At 37.6% G+C, this 20,118-nt stretch overlaps 3 protein-coding genes across 7 annotated transcripts; 2 read left to right on the top strand and 1 right to left on the bottom strand.

The window, feature by feature from the left end:
- The first annotated feature begins 949 nt into the window (after positions 1-949).
- Positions 950-4,319, top strand: LOC121790616 (OPA3-like protein). The gene is made up of 4 exons (XM_042188801.1): positions 950-1,311; positions 2,039-2,173; positions 3,320-3,406; positions 3,737-4,319. The coding sequence occupies exons 1-4, from the start codon at positions 1,186-1,188 to the stop codon at positions 3,890-3,892; spliced, it is 504 nt and encodes a 167-aa protein (XP_042044735.1). The 5' UTR covers positions 950-1,185; the 3' UTR covers positions 3,893-4,319.
- Positions 4,320-5,273: 954 nt separating this feature from the next.
- LOC121790612 (transcription factor VOZ1-like) lies at positions 5,274-9,017 on the top strand. 5 transcript variants are annotated; one of them, XR_006048339.1, is made up of 6 exons: positions 5,274-5,407; positions 5,734-5,985; positions 6,469-6,609; positions 7,018-7,546; positions 7,647-8,285; positions 8,760-9,017. XR_006048339.1 is itself a non-coding variant. In XM_042188794.1 (5 exons), exons 2-5 carry the CDS (start codon positions 5,755-5,757, stop codon positions 8,201-8,203), a joined length of 1,458 nt encoding a protein of 485 aa, XP_042044728.1. In that variant the 5' UTR covers positions 5,274-5,407; positions 5,734-5,754; the 3' UTR covers positions 8,204-8,530. The 5 variants fall into 5 exon arrangements, 2 of the variants coding, with proteins under 2 accessions (XP_042044728.1, XP_042044729.1); XR_006048338.1 differs by lacking the exon at positions 8,760-9,017 and adding an exon at positions 8,375-8,530; XR_006048337.1 differs by lacking the exon at positions 8,760-9,017 and adding an exon at positions 8,358-8,530.
- A 673-nt stretch (positions 9,018-9,690) lies between these two features.
- On the bottom strand, positions 9,691-12,467 carry LOC121790618. The gene is made up of 10 exons (XM_042188803.1): positions 12,439-12,467; positions 12,267-12,350; positions 11,575-11,642; positions 11,072-11,184; positions 10,735-10,907; positions 10,617-10,678; positions 10,465-10,517; positions 10,261-10,393; positions 9,938-10,035; positions 9,691-9,812 (listed from the first exon to the last, which is right to left on the bottom strand). The coding sequence occupies exons 1-10, from the start codon at positions 12,465-12,467 to the stop codon at positions 9,741-9,743; spliced, it is 885 nt and encodes a 294-aa protein (XP_042044737.1). The 3' UTR covers positions 9,691-9,740.
- Positions 12,468-20,118: the final 7,651 nt, after the last annotated feature.

Genomic DNA, 20,118 nt, shown 5'->3' with positions numbered 1-20,118 from the left:
GGGAAGGCGAGAGGACTGGCGACGAGGAATCCGAGGAGCGAGAAGCCGGTTTTTATTTTTATGTACTTTTTTTTAGTAATTATGTACTTTTTTAATGAAGTATGTTTTTTTAAATAAAGTGGTTGCATTTTCTCCATATTCGCGTCGAAATTTTAATTCTGTAAATTGTTTACTTCCGGAAATTGTCTAATTTGTGACTTTGTGAATTTTTTTTAATTGTGGGAATTCCTTCGGGAATTCCGCCACTGTGCAGTGGGAATTCTTTATGACGTGGCAGTGCAGTGAGAATTCCTTCAAGGGAGGACACATGTGGAGAGAGGGTAGGGCTTTAGCCCCTAATGAATTTATATTTTTAATTTTTTCTTTTATAAAGTTTTATATTTTTCATAATTTATACATATAAATATACTAAAGCCTTTTTAGTAATTTAAATCACATAGAAAATTGTTTTCAAATAATATTTTAAAAATATAACCCTTATTAATGCTTATTTCTGCGTCCGCCCCTGAATTCCTTATAACGTGGCAGGAGGTGTTTTTGGGAATTCCGTTGGGAATTCCATACCAATGTGGATGCTCTAACAAAGATGCTTATTAGCTTAGAAGAAAATTTATTATAAAATACTAAAACAAACAACACTACTAATTTATCATAAAAACTAGAGAGCATCTATATCAATACTTATTAACTAACATTGTTATTTCTAAATTCATATTTTCAAGGAAACTCGAAAGTAGAGTTGTTGAGAATTATGAATTGAGGGAACATTACCCCCTTAAAATTTGGAGGAACGGTTAATTCGATGATTGTAATTGTTTGAATTAGGAGGTATTCCTTATGCCATTAAATCGATTTACAACAAATAAAAAGGAAATCGCGTACCAATCAGGACTTGTTGGGTGAAATTGACTTGGCGCCGGGTGATTCAGATCATCGCCATTCACACTCATTTCTTTTTTACCAGTGTTCTTCAATCATAATTCAAACTTGAACAACCTTTTGATCTCCATTTTGCCTTGCTTTACAAGAAACTCTGAATCAGTCAACCCCTCCCCCTCCGTTTATCCATCCACATGCATTAGCGTTTATGTTATTAGTATAAAATCAAAGTTAGAGCTTTCTTTTCTTGAAGAATAAGACTCCAAACCACAATCAAGAGCGAAAGAAGAATAGCGGTCAGTAGTAATGCTCCCTCTACTGAAGCTCGGAACGCTTGCCCTAAAAACTCTCAGCAAACCCATCGCCGCTAGACTCAAGCAGCAGGCCGGGATTCACCCCAAATTCAGAAATACGATAGTTAGCATAGCCCAGGTATTCTACATTTTGAGATCGAGAATGAAATCGTTTTTGTCTAATTTTGAGATTTTGTCTCTCTATTGATTAGCTTCTGCCTTGATTCGATTTTATGATTGAAACCCCATGATTTAGCAATTTTCGGGTCATTGCATTGCTGGGAGATGTTTCATTTTCTCCTGTATATTTAGTGCCTGGGTGAAGTGAAAAGGAATGGAATGTGATTCCAATGAGGGAACTGGTTTGCTGCAATCGGAGTAATACGTGTTATGACTGCAGAGCTGTGGCTCTTGGATGTTCATATTCCCATTGGCTTGTACCTTTAGTTTAGCTCATGTATATGTAGGATTTTCTCTAATAGACTTCACTCGGTTTGTCAGTGGTATTATTCTGTTGTCACCATAGTCATTGCATCAGACCGTTGTTGGTTTTTATTGCTTTAATTTTACGTATTTGTTCAGTGATTTGTGGGATGTGTAATCTTATGACGTTTGTCTCACTCTCATCGTTTTCTTTTTGGTTTCGCCTTCTTTTAAAATTTCCATCTTTGTGTTCTCCTCTGATTCGCCCACCACATAAATAATAGTATGTGCTCTATTGTATCTGCTGACTTACAGTCTTGAAGCTCTCTAGGAGTTTACCTATCTTAGTGGACTAGCAATGATTGGTTCAGGTGTCATGTCACCCAATGTGCTTGATCATCACCGCATTTGAAGTGCCTTATTTCATTTATTGCTTGAACCAGGCTAATCACAGGATCACAACAACCATGCAAAGGCGCATATATGGTCATGCAACAGATGTGGAAATCCGACCCCTGAATGAAGAGAAGGCTGTTCAAGCTGCTGTTGATCTCATGGGGGAACTTTTTGTCTTCTCGGTATCTTTCTTCCAGCTTCAAGTTTCGTTCAGCTACTTATCTGTGTTGAATTTTCTTGAATTATTTTAGTTCTTTAATATGTTGGGACTTGAACATTTTGCAATTCAACTGTAACATTACCGTGCTGGTATTTTTTTTTTTTTGGGGGGGGGGAGGGGGGAAGTCGTGGTTAAGTATACAAACTTGTTAAAACTAGCCCAGGAAAATGTCAAAAGAATACAAATTTTGCACAGATATCTTGTCCAATTCATTTTATTTCCAGCAGTTATTTACTTGGCCATATCGTGAATTTTTGGTTTCCACTGAGAACTAACAAATCCATTTAGTTTAAAGCATCCTTTGCCATTGTTTTTGAGTTAATCTTCCTTTTAAAGGCTTATAATCTTTGATATTCTGCTGATTTTGATTGGCAACGAGAACCATAATAATAAGCCTTTAGAATACTTATGACAAATCAGTAATTCAAGATTTGTTAGTCATTTTAAGTAACTGCAGTCTGCCGTTCAAAACTGGTTTCATGGTCATCTACGGTCTACTTGTCCTAAAAATGAGGAAGAAAGATAGTGCAGGGTCAACACTTTCTGAACTGATATTTGTGAATTACCTAAGAAGGTTAGAGATTGGCCAAAATTTATGCCCATGGGCATGACATAATTTATCACACCATTTTTTTAATTCATTACTGTTCGGGCACCTGCACTTACTGGTTGTTATCTGAGCTTTGCCAGAAAAAAGCCTTTCTCCATTCTAAATTATGAATGGATTGTGTTGTGCTTTGGAAACTTTTAAATCTGTTACTGCATTCAAAGGAGTTACCGGTTGAACTTCTTCTATGAAATTATTGTTGGCGGCCTTATTTGAGTGGATTTAGAGTATCTGAAAATAATTATAATGTTAATGAGTTATGCTGACTAGGAGCCATAGAACTACCTCTAGAGACTACAGTATAGACGACTCTTCTTCTACTCTCTTATTGTAACTTCAGAGTAATAGTTTCAGTATTTGATAATTGTGATTGAAGGCATTTTCATTTTATACCTCATGACTAGCTTTGTAGCTAAGGTCATCCATCTGTAAAAATTCAACACAATGCATACTACATGACTGATTCTCCTTTTCTGATGATGTTCCAAATTACATGATCAGGTGGCAGTGGCTGCTCTGATCTTCGAGGTACAGAGAAGTGCTCGATCTGAAGCAAAAAAGGAGGAAGTTCGCAGGCATGAAATGGAGGTGATTATACTTTGGTTTTGTGCTTCTTTTCTTAATTGAGTTTGCGTTCATTATGTGTGCATTGAGTTTCTTTTGATTGACGAAACCTTCTATGCCTTATGTTCAATGAACAAGACAGAGCAGTCAAGCGTTTCTTATTATTGTCCACATTTTCTAGCATCTGAATTGCTTTCTTACAAGCGAGCTGTCCAAACAATTTCGTATTCCTATAGGTTGCTTTAAAACCAGAACAACGAGTTACAGTGAAAAGCTCTGCTTCGAGCAACGTTTGTATGAAAGTCATCACTAGTAGTGCTGTTGACACATTACTCAAAACTGAATGATTTCCAGGGAATGAGGCAACGGGATGAAGAGTTAGCACAAGAGGTAGAGCTTCTGAAGCAAAAACTAGCAGAGATCGAACAAATGGCCAAGGCGCGAGGCCTTGCCGGAGTGTTTAGTTTAAGACAGGCCCAAGCTGAAGCCAAGCCCACACCTGTAGCTTGATCTGCTATAATCACTAATAATTCATCTAATACTGGGTGATACACTCTTGAATCAGTAGCCTCCCTGATTCACCTATTCCTTTTATACCCATTTTTTCAAGAACACTGTAAAAGATAAGAAGATAGGACAAATTCTTGCCATATTTTTGGATGAAATGTTAAAAATCTGGGTGCGCCACAGGAGTTTTTGGCATGGGTAGTTAGTTGATGGAATCATGAAAAATATTCGAAGAATTCCTTTTGATAAATAGTGATGATGATAATGATGGTGGTGGAATGTAATTCCATTTTGGCCAATTGTTTAGTGATATTTGATGTCTAAAACAGGCAAAGAAAAACATTTTGAAGGTGCTTGTTGTTTGAAAGATTATTGTATAATTCGGTGGTGTATGTGAAGAGAAGGAGAATATTTGTGGGTGGGGATTTAAGCTTTATGCGTTTCTTTCTACCCTCTTTTTCCCTCAATCACACACATTACAAACTTTTATTGGTGGATGAGATGCTCTATCTAACTTCTCCTTTAATGCAATCTGCTACATAATTATATGAGTGTATTAAATGTTTTTAGACTTATAACTTTAACAATAATTGTAATTTTGCCCTTTCTAGTTATGGGGTATAACTTAGAATATAAATGTGGTGGCTGTAAAACTGCAAACACGTTGTCAATATGTTCGTATTCTACAATTACTTAATTTGAATAATTTTTAGGTAGGCTAGTTGTTTTCTTTTTAATCAAAGATGAATGGACCATGCTTTATGTAGCTTTCTGTTTAAAAGTCTTGAGTTTGTCTGTCATATTCAAATTTGGGTTTTACAGTCTTGAGTTTGTTTGTCAAAATTTGGGGTTTACAGTTTGCTTTAAATTTTTTTATGCATCTAATTATTATTACTCTACTACCCTAGTGTTTCTGTAAATAGAGAAATGTTACTAATTTATAAAACCATATGAAGACTACTAAATTTCATAGTTAACAATAAATTATTAGAAATAAAAGGATGCAAAGTAGTACTCGTATGCATGGTCCAACGACGTTAGTTGAAATAAAAAGGTTGGTCCACTTGTTAAACAAGTCAATTAAAAATAGTTTTGATTCGTGTGAAAATCCAACCACAAATTTATTAATTATAGGAGAGTTATTTTATGATTTAAAGAGAAATACCTTTATCATGTTAATGACACACAAACAACTCATTAAATATTCATCTTTTTCTAAAGGGATAAATTCTTTATTATCGATAAAAATATAGAGCGAAGGGCAGTAATGGTAGATAGAAACATATATGAAGGGGTAGATTCGGAAAGTTGCATTGCTTTCACCATTTGCGCAGAGCATCAATTCTCTGTACGACTGTACCCAATATATAAAAGAGAAAATTGGTGATAAAAAGAGGAAAATAAAAACACCCTCTACTTTTACCATCCATTGACACAGTCGTCACGACAGTGCCCACTCTTCTCTATCTCGCCACTTCCAACCGGTACTTTCTCTCTCTTTCATCGCACATAGGCAAGGCAAGTGCTTCATATCCTAATTTTTGTGATCTGATTTGTAATTTGGTATGTCTCTGTTGTTTAGGTAGAATTGTCTGGTTTGCTTGTGAATTGTTCGTTGTTACTTGTTAGAATTGAAATTAATTTGTAGATTTAGCTTTGTGTTCTCTTTAAATCGTTCATCACTTTTGCGTGTTTTTTCCTTTTCCTTTTCCTTTGGAAATATGTTGGGGATTTTTTTGAAGGGGCAGGATTTGGTTTGCTGAGAGGGTTTGGGGATTTTTTGCTTTTACTTACTTGGATGGGTCTTTATAGTTGTTGCTCTGATCCGTTAGTGGCTGCTGCAGAAATTCTCTGGTATTAATTTGATGGGGAAGGGTTCGAAGAGCGCGGCATGCAAGTCCACATCACACCAGCTCTTCAAGGACAGGGCGAAGAATCGCGTGGATGATCTCCAGGGGGTCTTTAGTGATCTCCAATCAGCTAGGAAGGAGAGCCGGTCAATTGATGTGGCTGTGCTTGAAGAGCAAGTTCACCAGATGCTTCGTGAGTGGAAGTCTGAGCTTAACGAGCCGTCCCCAGCTTCTTCTCTGCAGCAGGTATTCCCTGGCAAGGGGGCCTAGATTTATGCTTATATCTGCATCGACATTTCATAAGATCCTCTCTTCTTGATTTCTGTGATGTATAACCTGGATTTTAACAGTTGAGTCCGGATGATGCCAGCTTGAGGACAATGAGTTATGCATTTATTTATTTCTAGTTCTTGGGATGGCACATGGCATTATCCCTTTGTTGATTGACTGATTGTCCAGTTTTCTGCTTTTATGTGTGCATTTGGTCACCATGTAATTATTTTCACTTAACTTCCAGCCCGCTGATCAGCGTACGGTGGTTTGCGTTAGGAGGTATTGAGTAGACTCTTTCTTGTGCCTTTCATCTTCCAAATATGGTGTATTTGCAGAACTATTTTTGTCTTGGTTTTAGTTTATCATGCAAATGATCAAAGACGTGCATTGATCACCCCTACAACTATTGAGACTTTGGGTTTGAATTGAGTCAATTGACGGATGATCACTGTACAGGGAGGGAGCCTTGGTTTTTCATCTGATATTTGTCGGCTGCTGCAGCTTTGTGAGGAGGAAGATGACGCAACTAGTGCGTTAGCTGCACCAAAACCAGACCCTGATGCACAGAAGGCTGTTAATGGATATACTTCTCAAGAGGTTAGTATATGGCTATTATTTTTGTTCTTAGATGTCTTCTAATAATGGTTATCATGATATTTTCTAATCCGGAACTTTAGATAGGCTGCCAGCCATTTTTCACACTTGCTCCATGATATAAATTAAAAAGTTTGTTTTTGTGTATGCCCTGAATGATAAAAACAGTTGTTACTAAACCAAATAGTGTTGCTCTTGGATTATTTTAAAACTAAATGCTAGTCCTTTTACTACTATTTGTTCAATGAGCATATGTAAAAATTCTACTCATTATTATTCACAAATAATGTCTGTCTATTCCTAAATCTTCCTTGCGGCCTCAGTATGTGGATGTCTGTCTATTCCTAAATCTTCCTTGCCACCTAAATCTGGCTGTCCCTCTCATCCATTTTGCTCGTCCTTTTCTTGCAGAATTTTAATATTACCAAGGGTCTTCAAGAACAAGGCTTCCAGTTGGTGGAGCAATGCAAAAATGCTGCCATGGGAGTTAACATGGAAATGAACAATATGAATGTGCCTTCACAGCTAGATTATCATTCATATGATTTCCATCAAGATTTTGAACAGCCGTATTTTATAGGCTTTGATGGCACGGGGTTCATCGGTGAGGATGTTATGCCTCAGATTTCTGGGTATCAACCAAATATCAGCCCCCCACCGTCTGCTTTCTTGGGGCCAAAATGTGCCCTTTGGGACTGCACTAGACCAGCATTGGGGTTGGAATGGTGTCAAAAGTCTGATGACTATTGCAGTATCTATCATGCTGGGCTTGCACCTAGTGAAGGCTATTTTGGTAGGCCTCCTGTTGTTCGACCGAGAGGCATTGGCTTAAAGGATAATTTACTTTTTGCTGCACTTGGTGCAAAGGCGCAAGGAAAAGATGTTGGCATTCCTGAGTGTGAGGGTGCTGCTACAACAAAATCACCTTGGAATGCACCTGGTAAGTGGGTTGTTTTCTTTCTCTTATGTGGCTCCTGAATCCTGATCGTATATCCTTTTCATGTTATGCTTATTACTGTTTTACTTGTTCTGTTGGGCAGAGCTCTTTGATCTCACTGTTCTGGATGGCGAAACAATCAGGGAGTGGCTGTTTTTTGATAAACCGCGCAGAGCCTTTGAGAGTGGTAACAGGAAGCAGCGATCACTTCCAGATTATAATGGGAGGGGTTGGCATGAGTCCCGAAAACAAGTGATGAATGAATTTGGAGGGTTGAAGAGATCCTACTACATGGATCCTCAGCCGATGGAGAATTTTGAGTGGCACCTTTATGAATACGAGATCAACAAGTATGATGTGTGCGCATTATACAGACTTGAAGTAAAGCGTGTTGATGGCAAGAAGAGTCCTAAAGGGAAGTTAGGCAATGATTCTGTTGCTGATCTGCAAAAGCAGATGGGCAGGCTGAGTGCTGAGTTCCCAAATGAGAAGCAGCGAGTCGTCAAAGGAAGGGGAAAGAGCAATTTGAAGGAGGGAAGTGGGAGAATTTACTCTGGTTCGAACGCAATGGGAGCAAATCCAGGTGAAGGGCTTGAATATACAAGAGGGGCACCATACGATTATCTTGTGGAAGATATCAATGGGTACTACATAACATGATGATGGTTCTGGGAACGAAAAGAGGCTCTCTCTATCCGAGTACATATAATTGCTCTTTGATTTCACTCGGCCTCGCCTCCAGGCAAGTGGTGAAGTTGTTTTCTTTTTTCTCTTCTTTTTTTTGCCTGCTAAATTGTTACGTTTTTGTTGATAGGTAGTTGGTTGTAATAGGTACTGATAACATATTGGGCGACAAATGGTTATGGTGGATACTAATTGCACTTCTTGTGCAACTTTGTAAGGAGAATTTGTTCAAGCCTGACAATTTGTAATTATGCAACCTCTTTTTTCACTTCTGCAATGCCTTTTCTTCACTTGTACTATAAATCTTTTATATAAATATAATTGTTAGAAAATTAAAATGATGGAGTATGATTTCTTTCTCTTTACACCAATGACACCACGACCACCATTTGTATGCAAATCCGCCGCCACCCGCATATCCTTCAATAGTAGTATAAGAGAATCCATCAACACTTTTTGATCCTTTACCTATAATCTCAAATTCTTTCCAACTCTTGTTTTTGACGCAACTGCCCACTCTGAAATTGCTCAGGTCTGTATGAAGACTATGAAGGATAGGAGACGGAGACGGGGCTTGTGGTGGTTGCTGGTGTGAATCGATGTAGCGATTCTAGCACTAGGGTTAAACCAGATAGAAGTCAATCAAGAGGTGTAACATGAATCACATCGGAAATTAGCCACAAAGAGGTCTAGGGTTTATATCAATTTGATACATTTATTCCACATATTTCTAATAGAAAATTAAAAACGATAATTTTTTCTCACAGTATTTAATGATACTATTCCCTTATATTTTGTGTATAAAATGAAATTTAATAATTTGCAAGGGTACACCAAAATAAGGGGAGGTGGACCATCCTAGCCTATCAAAGATAAAAACTTTATTAATCTTAAATTTAATCTAACATGTATATGATCAAATGATACTACTTTTGTAAGTGGGAAAAGTAACAATTCTGCAGCATTAATGGGAGGTGCACCAGTGGACCAGCCTGGTCTATCAAATGTATAAAAACATGGCTTCTCAGATCCATCTGTATAGTATATTGTTAGAACACAAAAAGGAATTTTGAATCAATTTAGATTTCTAAATAAGTAAACTTTTGCAATTGTCTCATAATGATCAAAATTGAACCGACGTAACAACAACACAACATTTTTTTTATTTAAATCGATGCTCCTCAGTCAAGAACTAAATAGAATGGTCGACGAGGTGGAGATCAAGTAGTTGAGAGAAAGAGAGGGCCTATCATTTGGATTTTTTGTTAATTTTATTTATTTATTTTAGGTTTAACCAAAATGACAGTACTTGTTTTATTGCATCGTCAGTATTTGATTTTACAATATCGATTTCGATTTTGACTATATGAAAAATTGAGAAAAATTAAAATTTTGTAATCTTTCATTTAATTTTTAAAAAGCTTGGGATATGATAGACCAGAATCTAACAAAACTAAGCTGCACTTCGTTGCCCGACAATCATCTGCACACAAACATGGCTCGATACAATCTCTCACAATACAAAGTTATCGATCATATGCTGTATGACATCCGCGCCCTCAGAATTGATACCTTGAGTTTTAACCTATCATTATGATCACAGAGGAATTGAGAACACAAAGTAGTTTGTAGAAAAACAACTCAATAGTTAAAAGCCCCCCTAAATAGTTTACTAGTATTGTGCATCTTAGAAGGCCTCAATAAGCTTGCCTGAATTGTGCTGTGTGCAAGAAGCCATTGCATACTTCCGGTGAAGCTGACATCGACTCGTTCCCAGTTCAGCCTAGTCAGCCCTCTGATCATCGTCTCTACAATGTAAAAAGAAGGTGAATGTCAACAACTTCCAACGTAGTTAGCATGATTCATTAAGTTCATTGACATAGACGACTGTCGTCCCATGCCATGTCGCATATATTATGATGAGAGACACGAGGAAACAAACAGTGTGTAGCAAACAAAGAAATTCAGTAGAGCCAAATGAATCATGGAGTGTGTATTGGCACAAATTCAATAATTTTCAAGAATACACACACCTTCCATATCCTTTGTCCTGCCTCTAGCAGCTTTGATTTCCAGTGGAACTTCTCCTTGAGGGCTGATGACGAAGTTTGCTTTCTCCTCGTTGACGATATGGGGGTATTTAGCGTTTCTCTCAAGACTCCGGCACTACAAAAAACACACAGTGAGATGTTTGATCCTTCAGAAAAGCATAGATCGGCAGTAGTGGTGATCTGTACCTTTGGGAGCTCACTCAGACGACGCAGTGATGATGAACTCCACCCCACAATATCTAGGTTCGGTGTCAAGGCCATTACACAAACTAAGATGTTTTTATATTTCTATAACTGGAGAAGACACCCAACTTAAATTAGTAACATCGGGAGGATACTGTCAAAACGTGCATTTGCATAGGCTGCACGCCTCTTAAATGACTGCAACGCCAACGCGGATCTGCAGCAAGCATCAAAGTTTTTCAGTCATACAGTTTGAAGGACCTAAAAAAAGACAGATAAAGACTCATAAACTTTAGGTCTTCAGAATCACTGCTCATTCTGAGCAGAATTGGAGATTTTCCATCATCCGAATCACTCAAGAACAAATGCCTACCCGTTCTACCAAGTAGAAACGAAGCACGGGTTGCTAGTCTCTCCATGGTGTAGACACCACAGAAAACAGGAACCTGCACAAAGAATCACCCTTACTAACAGAAAAGAATCACAAACAACAGACCCCACTCATCAATATCAAAAAATCTAAGTAGCATTACATTTTATAGAGATTTACCACATCAAACAGAACTAACAGTTAAGATAAAGTGTATGCTACCAAAGCTAGCTAGATCACCTGTTTATGCCCCCTCGAACCAAGATGAGGCATTGCAAAGGTAATGAAGTTCACAGGTTCGAGCCCTGCAACAACTCCCCTTCGTCGAGATTGATCATGTTCATCGAGATTAGGTTAAGAATTACAGCTTCTGACTTCACCCAATGCAACTCATAAGTTTCATAAGATCAAGAAAATGTGGATTCTTCATTCTTGTTGTAAGATAGTATCATCTTATGATAAAAGAAAAATGGTTGATTTTTAAGGAATAATAGGGGTTTAAAATATATGCATAATCTGTTCAAAAATCATCCAGTAATTAACAAAAATCAAGCAAATCACTTTCTGTAACTTCATTAGATTAAGTAAAAGGACAGAAATCATAAGATTGGATTATACAAATAGTTTAGGAGCCTTGATTAATTACCTAGTAACATAAATCTTGGCTTAAAGCAAAGCAAGCAACAAATTAAGCAAGCACTGAATAAAGAAGCTAGCAAATTACTGCAAAAAATTGAGCTCACAATGTACTAAAACATCATCTGGATAAGCCTTCACGAACTGCTTTGCTGCATACCTCCAATTTTGAGCACTGCAAACCATATCAAATTTATTGTCCATAATTTGGTGACGGAACAATGAATCAACTCATCAAATTCTTTGGTAAATTATAGTTTAACAGGTAGCTACATTTATTTTTTATTTTTGGCAAATCAACCTAAGAAGTCGGCAAGCTAGCCCATTGTTTCATCGACTGTTAATATCAACCTAAATCAAATTTTACGTAGAATTGAGATTTTTCTGAGATAATACGTAATAAATATAAAATGGAACATTTTTTCGAATAACATTGTGAAAACTGAAAACTAAGTACACAAAAATAATGATGTACATGTATGATCTATGATGTACTATCATACACCAACTTATAGCAATTTTTTGAATCCAAATACTTAAATTTAGGTGCTTCTAATTTTTTCCCTGACTAGTAGTACAATCAAATTAAAAACAATTTGGCTTCCAGCTGAAAAAGTACAAACACACATAGTCAGCATGTGATAAAGCATATAGTTCAACAGTGAAACACTATAACAAAACAATCTAAAATATTAATGTGGATACAGAAACAACATCCATCATACTTCGGATTAGTAACCTACAAGAGGAATGTTGCAGAGAGTGGAGGGATCAAATAAACTAATGAATCGGATTTTACTGGAAGTTCACAGGAGAAATTATGATAGTGTTGTTTGCATCAAATGTTATGGGTCCTTTTACTGCCGGCTCATTTCTCCTGACCCTGAAGATGAAAGAAACAAAGACTTAATCAATAACAACACTTAGCAATAAAACAAAAGTAAGTACCAAAATATGATATGGCTTCTTACTTGTATTCCATCTTCCCAGAAACATTCATTCATAAGTTTTGAAAAACTTCTTTGTAAACAACATTAACGGTAGAATACATAGACCCAGAAACTTCATCGTTACAAACCAATATTTTCAATCCCTCACGACTTGTGACTCTAGACACAGTAACATACAATTGGTCGTGGCTAAAGATAGGTTTTTTAAGAATAATCTCACATGCGCAAGAGATTGACCTTAGCTCTCGTTAATTGTCATAGCATATGACACCGACAAAGGAAATTGTCGACGTTGAAACTTGAAAGGCAACCTAGGATCAGAAGGTGTTAATGACATCCGAGGAATCAACACTTTATGGCCTTGATTATCAACACTCAAGACTTTAGCTTCTAAAACATGATCACCTAAACGCGTAATGATCAATCGTGTCCCATTGCACAATCCGTTAACATGATCTATATTTCTTAACAACATAACAGGAATACCAATCTTCAACAACAACTCATGATTTGGTGTACCAGAGCACTTAAGATTATTCAAAAATTCTACTGAATGTATCTCCGCAAAACCATTAGAACTTTGATCAGACTTAGATATGCTATATGAGCTCAAATAAACACGGCCGTCCGATTGATCCAAAGAAATCATATATTGATTAACCTAGTCAACCACATCTAACGTTCGAGCAAGTATAGCTCGATCATTCAAATGGCAGCTCAAATCTTGATTGTTCATATACGAAGGATAAATAGATGTAACAATGTTCTGTAGAGGATCACCACTATCGGGCAATACAATATCAGTAGGAAGATCAACACTGACTTCATCATCATTAGGACCACCAATAACTCCATCTCTAATAGATGCAATCCACTCAGAAAATGCCTTCAATTTCGATGCTTCCTCACCAGATTTAATACCAAGAACTCGCATATTTTTAGTCAACCTCAAAACTTTGCAACTACTCCAAAGATATGGTGAGTTAATAGTAGCATTCACAATATCTTGTCGGCTACCTTTAGGCACAACTGGTAAAATCTGTCTAAAATCACCCCCCAAAACAACAGTTTTCACACCAAATGACATCTCCATGCTCAACTCATTGCATACTGACATAAGGTCACGCAAACTCCGATCAACAGCTTCCACACAGTGTTTGTGAACCATAGGAGCTTCGTCCCATATAATAAGTTTTGCTCTCACAATCAACTCAGCTAATGCACTACCTTGTTTTATATTGCAGATTGAATCTTCATTAGGATTGATAGGAATCTTAAACAGAGAATGAGCTGTTCTCCCACCAGGTAACAATAGCTAAGCAATACAATTGGAAGCCACGTTCAAAACAATATCACCTTTTGAACGAATAACCGTTGACAATGTCTTCCAAATGAAAGTTTTTCCTGTGCCTCCATACCCGTAAACAAAAAATAATCCACCATGATTAGAATCGACAGCAGACATTATCGTATCATACACTTGGTGTTGTTCATCAGTGAACTTTGAGACAAAGATTAAATGCTCTCTTGCCAAGGCTTCCCGATCATAACATAGTTCATCAATAATTAATCTATTATTAGAAATTTCCAACGATTGTCTCCTTGGATATGGCATAGAATGAAATTCCATGCAAAGTTCTTCCACCATTAACTAACAATTTCTCAATCTCAAGCAATCCTAAATTTTGAATCTCATCGTCCCCCAACAACAAATCTACAATAATTTTAAAAGTCCATGTAGTGTAAAAAAACAAAAACATTATAATGAACGCATATAAAAGCTACACTTATAAAAAAATAAAATACTTGGATGATGTACGATTTTGCGTTGTTTATGAACAACTCCTTCGCATAAATATTTCCAACAGCTTGTCCACACAATATCTAGCCGTGCAAGGGTTTCTGATAGTAACAAACTCACAAACAACAATCGTATTGAATGGGCCAAAGCCCAAAAAGAAGCCTCGGTAATGCCATCAATGTATTCTCTATCATCGTCCAACAACCCCAATGCATAGCAAGCATCTCGAAATGTAGCATACTGAATACCATTAACACACTTAATGTCTTCATAAGATGTAGCACCACGAACGACATTCAGTAAACATCTCAAGTAATACATATCACCAGAACCAGGAGGAACATAAAACAATCGTCCGATAGAATATCTTTGTTTTCTAAGTGTCCAATTATTAGTGTTCCATACAAACTTCATGGGGAATTCTGCATAAGTGAGATCTCTTTCACAAATTTTTTATTTGCTTCCATCCAACCCAAAAATTGGCTTTCACGCACTGTGTTGCGATTCACGACACGTTCCAATGGCTCAGAATCTTCAAAAACCACATATTGTTCATTTGGTAGATGAAAACTCAATCTTTCAATAGCCGGATCCTTATGTTGAATGTCATATCCAAATATTCTCCAAGAGGCTTCACAGGACGATATGTATCTACAATCATAAAACAAACTAACCTCATCCACAATTTTTTCCACACCATCAGAACCAGTTTCAAAAAAAGATGTCGTCATGCGATCATAACCCTTGTTTATATACTTAAACAAATACTTAATAGATTGCGACTGATTGCACCACTCAACGTTGACATGACCGCTATACTTCATAAGAAGAAAACGATTGTGTGGAACAACATATCTATTATCTAAGGGCACACCATCCTTCAAGATAACACGGCCATTATCTCTACGCCTGTAAATAGGATAACCATCATCATCAAAATTGGTTTCTGCAATATACCTCTTAGGGAAGTATTTCGTACATCTTCCGTTAGCCATACACGGAGATGATTTTCTAACAATACCACAAGGACGATGAACCATAAATTCTCTGACATTCGCATAATAGTATGGATCATCTTGGGCATCGGGTATTTCAGCAGAAATGATCTCATCAATACGTCGAGAATCAGGTTGTTTATCCTCTTTGCTTAGGAAAAGCAAAATATGTGCATGAGGTAATCCACGCTTTTGAAATTCGATGGTGTAAACAACTGCACAGAAATTTTTTTAAAGCATTATATATATATATATATATATATATATATATATGGGAGCATTATTCTCCTTTTCACATCTTAGATCCTTTTTCCTTCTTAATATTACGCGTTAGATCTAAGGCATCAACGGATCAGATTGATTCTATAAAACTGGTTCCGTGTTGCATTATAGAAGGTGGTTGTATGCATTACAGGGTTATTATTGACATTTGACGGAAAAGTAACTGCCACATTTTGGTATCTGCGAATAATGCACCACATGGTCACGAGTAATGCATATAATTGCATCTATAATGCACAATAGTGAACTGCAATGCATACGAACAAGATGTGCTGTGTTATGATGTTTGACACACGTTTCTTGTTTCCCCTAAGGGTTTAATAAGCTTAGGGGCTAGGGTATAGTACGTAGACATGTATGTATCTTCACATGGTAACGAGTAATGGATTATAATTGACTATATAATGCACAATTTGTGAACTGCAATGCATACGAACAAGATGTGCTGTGTTATGATGTTTGACACACGTTTCTTGTTTCCCCTAAGGGTTTAATAAGCTTAGAGGCTAGGGTATAGTACATACGCATTAATAACAAATTATAAAACGATACGAATAATTCATCAAATTGTCACGAGTAATGGATGTTATTAACTATATAATGCACAATATGTGAACTGCAATGCATACGAATAAGATGTACCATGTTATGATGTTTGACACACGTTTCTTGTTTCCCCTAAGGGTTTAATAAGCTTAGGGGCTAGGGTATAGTACGTAGACATTACTAACAAATTGTTGTTATTGGAATATACGTATGTGCATTATTTGGTTTAGGTAGTGCATTATGTAGCTGTTAATTGTCATTATCTCAGTATATTATGCATTAATTAGAGGTATTGTGTATATGGGTTAATCAACGGATTGAAGATTACATACGTGCATTTAGTAATGTCTACGTACTATACCCTAGCCCCTAAGCTTATTAAACCCTTAGGGGAAACAAGAAACGTGTGTCAAACATCATAACATGGTACATCTTATTCGTATGCATTGCAGTTCACATATTGTGCATTATATAGTTAATAACATCCATTACTCGTGACAATTTGGTGAATTATTCGTATCGTTTTATAATTGTTATTAATGCGTACGTACTATACCCTAGCCCCTAAGCCTTATTTAAACCCTTAGGGGAAACAAGAAACGTGTGTCAAACATCATAACACAACACATCTTGTTCGTATGCATTGCAGTTCACAATTGTGCTTATATAGTCAATTATATCCATTACTCGTTACCATGTGAAGATTACATACATGTCTACGTACTATACCCTAGCCCCTAAGCTTATTAAATCCTTAGGGGAAACAAGAAACGTGTGTCAAACATCATAACACAGCACATCTTGTTCGTATGCATTGCAGTTCACATATTGTGCATTATATAGGCAATTTATATGCATTACTCGTGACCATGTGGTGCATTATTCGTAGCGGTTTCCAGCCATTATTAGATTACTATTGTACCCTCATAATGCACAAAATAGGACAAATAATGCAACCGGGATTAATTACCCAATGTTGATCTTGACCGTTCCATTTCTCTAATTTAATGGCTGATATTAAGAAGGAATAAAGAGGAGGAAATATAGGAAAAGGAAATGAATACATCCCTATATATATATATATATATAAGCATATATATAATATATATATAGGAGTGATCAATGTTTAAACTAATTTTAAGTGTATAAACTAGAGAACAAATCACAGTCAACACATCTTAATACTCCAAATTAATCTTATGGCTTAGCTATTTTTACATGTTTTAAATAAAAAGTAATTAACAAGGGCATTCTTGGAAACCATATTCAACTCCAACCGTCTCCTTCAAATTTCCAACTCCAATTTCAGAAAAAATGGGGCTTCTATTCACACTCATTTTCCTCTCCCCTATCTTCCTCCTATCCCCAGCCTCCGCCGCCGAGCTCAACACCACCCAGCCGCGCCCTTACCGGTGCCGCCAATTGCAAACATTTTCCGCGGTAAATGGGTGTACGACGCCTCCTACCCCGCTCTACGACTTCTCCTCCTGCCCCTTCATCGACGACCAGTTCAATTGCCTCAATACCGCCGTCCAGATCGGAATTACCTCAAGTACCGGGTGGCAGCCTTTCTCCTGCAACCTAGCTAGGTAATCAATTGATTCAATTTCTTTGATCATCGCTTCGGTGAAGCAGCGGTAGGCGGACGGAGGTGGCAGAGGAAGCCATGGATGAACCACGGATGCTTTCGCGGTCCCCGCGATCGCCTCATGAATCCAACGGCTGAGCATCCGCTTCCAGTTCCTAAATTGCCTATTTAGTTTCAAAATCTAGCGATTTTGCTCTGTTCGTGTAGGTGTGATCCTACTGCCAAGTGAAAACTATCATTTGTATGGTGATATTGTTTCTTTTGATACGACATACTCAACAATAGGTATGTGCACACTAATTAAAATTGAATCCAAGGATTTGGAAACCCTAATCAAAATTTGGAAAGCGAAGTCACGGGACGAGAGATGCGAGTGTCGCGCATAGGACGAAACCCTAATATGGGTCGTCGAACTCGAGTCCGGGAAACTGCCCGCTAAGGGCTCCCACTCGAATCACAAGCTTGCTGGGCCTGACGTCTCCGACGCTACTGCGTCGGCGTGGCTCCAGCCGCTGCTGCTCGGAACTCTGCTTGCCCATCGCGTTTGCAGATCGCCGCTGCAATCGTGCAGCTGCGTCGCTACTCTCGCTGCTGTTCGCTGCCGTCGACGACACAACTGTTGTCCGGCACTGCTGTCCGAAGACGAACAGTTGCATGCCGGAAGCATGCTGTCCGTCGCCAACTCTCTCGCTTCCGTTGACTGTCGAGTCTGGGAACTGCCCACGAAGGACTCCCACTCGACTCACGAGCTCGCCCCAACTCAACGTCTCCGACGCTGCTTGCGTCGACGTCACCTCTGCCGGCGCGACTGCGTCGTGAAATTTCAATTGCGAGCCACCGCAACGTTTCCGCTGTTAGGGTTTGTATACTAGAAATCACCTTTCGAGTGATTGGATACTGTAAAACTCTAATGGTTATTTTCCAATAAATGCAACAGATTATTTTTGTCATAATGTTGTTATGTTTTACATTTAATGGTTGTTTATTGCATATTTAAATGTATGAGCAAACGTAACAAAGTCTAAGTCTTTGTTTTAGTAGACCGGTTTGTGGGCGTCGTCCAATTTAAGGTAACACGGTCAGTTCTAAACAAAGAAAAATAAGAATTTCACAACCTAGATAGGCCTAGACTACCTATGGCGAAAGGTTGCAATGTCAGTCCGATTATTTCTAAACCTTATTGAAATAAGATTACATTGGTGTGGTATAGCACTGAATGGATCTAACAGCAAGACGAGTCTTTATGCTATCTACTGAAAGACGAGGTCTTGATAATTAATTTCTTAATCAATGTACGTTAGCATTGAGCATACGATATTGAGTATCCACTACTTTGACTTACCAAAGGTGCGGGTTTTTCGTAACCCAACGATCCAGGTATATTGGGTAGTGGTGATCATTATCTAGAGGTGCTAGGATTGCTATTATGTTGAAACGTGCGCGAGGAGAGTCTCGTTTGATAACATCCACAAGAGGAGCTCGAAACGAGATTTTATTATTCGGAACCTAGCTAATTGGAGTTTGATTACTCTATGAATAATAAATAAGAGTTTCTGCTAAGTCCCACTCTTGGAATTCGAAATATGTTAATTAATTAAGTCTATAGCAGACATAATTAATTAATGGATGTTCCATCTTAAGCGCAGGAAATAAATCAAATACAATTAAGGAAACCCGGAATACTTGTAATTTCGGATTGGAAGGCAGTGCAATATTACTTCTGTAGTGGCTGCTCGTAATATTCCAATATAAGCTTATATTAAATTGTGGGTTCAATTTAATTAGTAAAAGCTAATTGGGTGAGGCCTGTTCCAGATTCTTCCTTAGATCCCTGACTGGGCCCAATATGTGACTTATATAAATAGGAGAATAAAGGAGACAGAAAACACAACAATTTATTCATAAAATTTTCGTCCCCCTCCTTTTTCGAAAATTGTGCTCTCCTCCGTGAGCTGAGTTCTGTCTTCCATTATTTGAGTCCTAGTACGTTGGTGAGATTTGCCCACACAAATATCAGCGTATAGTCCGGGACACCAGTCAGAAGATCCGAGGTCTTGTATTGAAGATCTTCACGTGGAGACGGAGCAAGCCATCATCGATTCTTGATTGAATCAACGAGGTAAATTGGCTAATTCCGTAGTAAGCATGTTTTAGGAATTTAATGTGCTAAAGCATGTTTTAATTCAAGTTATGAGCATGATACATGTGATAATTACGCGAATAGATTTTGTCTAAATAATCTGCTAAATAGATCAATTCACGTGATCCGTTTTGTTACGCACGCTTCCGCTGCCAGCCCTTCAGTTGTATCATCAGAGCCAGTCTTTGCTCTGATTATTTGGATTTAAATTTCGCGAAATTCATGTATGCATGTATTATTTGATTGCAAGCATGGTCTTGGTGTTTTGTTTAATTAATTATGCATGATGAACTCAAGAACTATCGAACTCAAGAATTGAATTAACATCGATTGTACGAGACGTGCGATC

Source organism: Salvia splendens, unplaced genomic scaffold (assembly GCF_004379255.2).
Source record: "Salvia splendens isolate huo1 unplaced genomic scaffold, SspV2 ctg567, whole genome shotgun sequence".
Lineage (NCBI taxonomy): Eukaryota > Viridiplantae > Streptophyta > Magnoliopsida > Lamiales > Lamiaceae > Salvia > Salvia splendens.
The sequence above is the reverse complement of the archived record's forward strand: the minus strand, read 5'-3'. Positions and strand labels throughout refer to the sequence as shown.

Coding starts and splice junctions, on each gene's coding strand:
- LOC121790616 (XM_042188801.1), top strand. CDS start 1,186: ATGCTCCCTCTACTGAAGCTCGGAACGCTTGCCCTAAAAACTCTCAGC. Junction 1,312..2,038: donor CGATAGTTAGCATAGCCCAG/GTATTCTACATT, acceptor TGCTTGAACCAG/GCTAATCACAGGATCACAAC. Junction 2,174..3,319: donor GGGAACTTTTTGTCTTCTCG/GTATCTTTCTTC, acceptor TTACATGATCAG/GTGGCAGTGGCTGCTCTGAT.
- LOC121790618 (XM_042188803.1), bottom strand. CDS start 12,467: ATGAATGTTTCTGGGAAGATGGAATACAA. Junction 10,908..11,071: donor GTTCGAGGGGGCATAAACAG/GTGATCTAGCTA, acceptor TTCTTTGTGCAG/GTTCCTGTTTTCTGTGGTGT. Junction 10,679..10,734: donor AAGTTTATGAGTCTTTATCT/GTCTTTTTTTAG, acceptor TGCTTGCTGCAG/ATCCGCGTTGGCGTTGCAGT.
- LOC121790612 (XM_042188794.1), top strand. CDS start 5,755: ATGGGGAAGGGTTCGAAGAGCGCGGCATGCAAGTCCACATCACACCAG. Junction 5,986..6,468: donor CAGCTTCTTCTCTGCAGCAG/GTATTCCCTGGC, acceptor ATCACTGTACAG/GGAGGGAGCCTTGGTTTTTC. Junction 6,610..7,017: donor ATGGATATACTTCTCAAGAG/GTTAGTATATGG, acceptor CTTTTCTTGCAG/AATTTTAATATTACCAAGGG.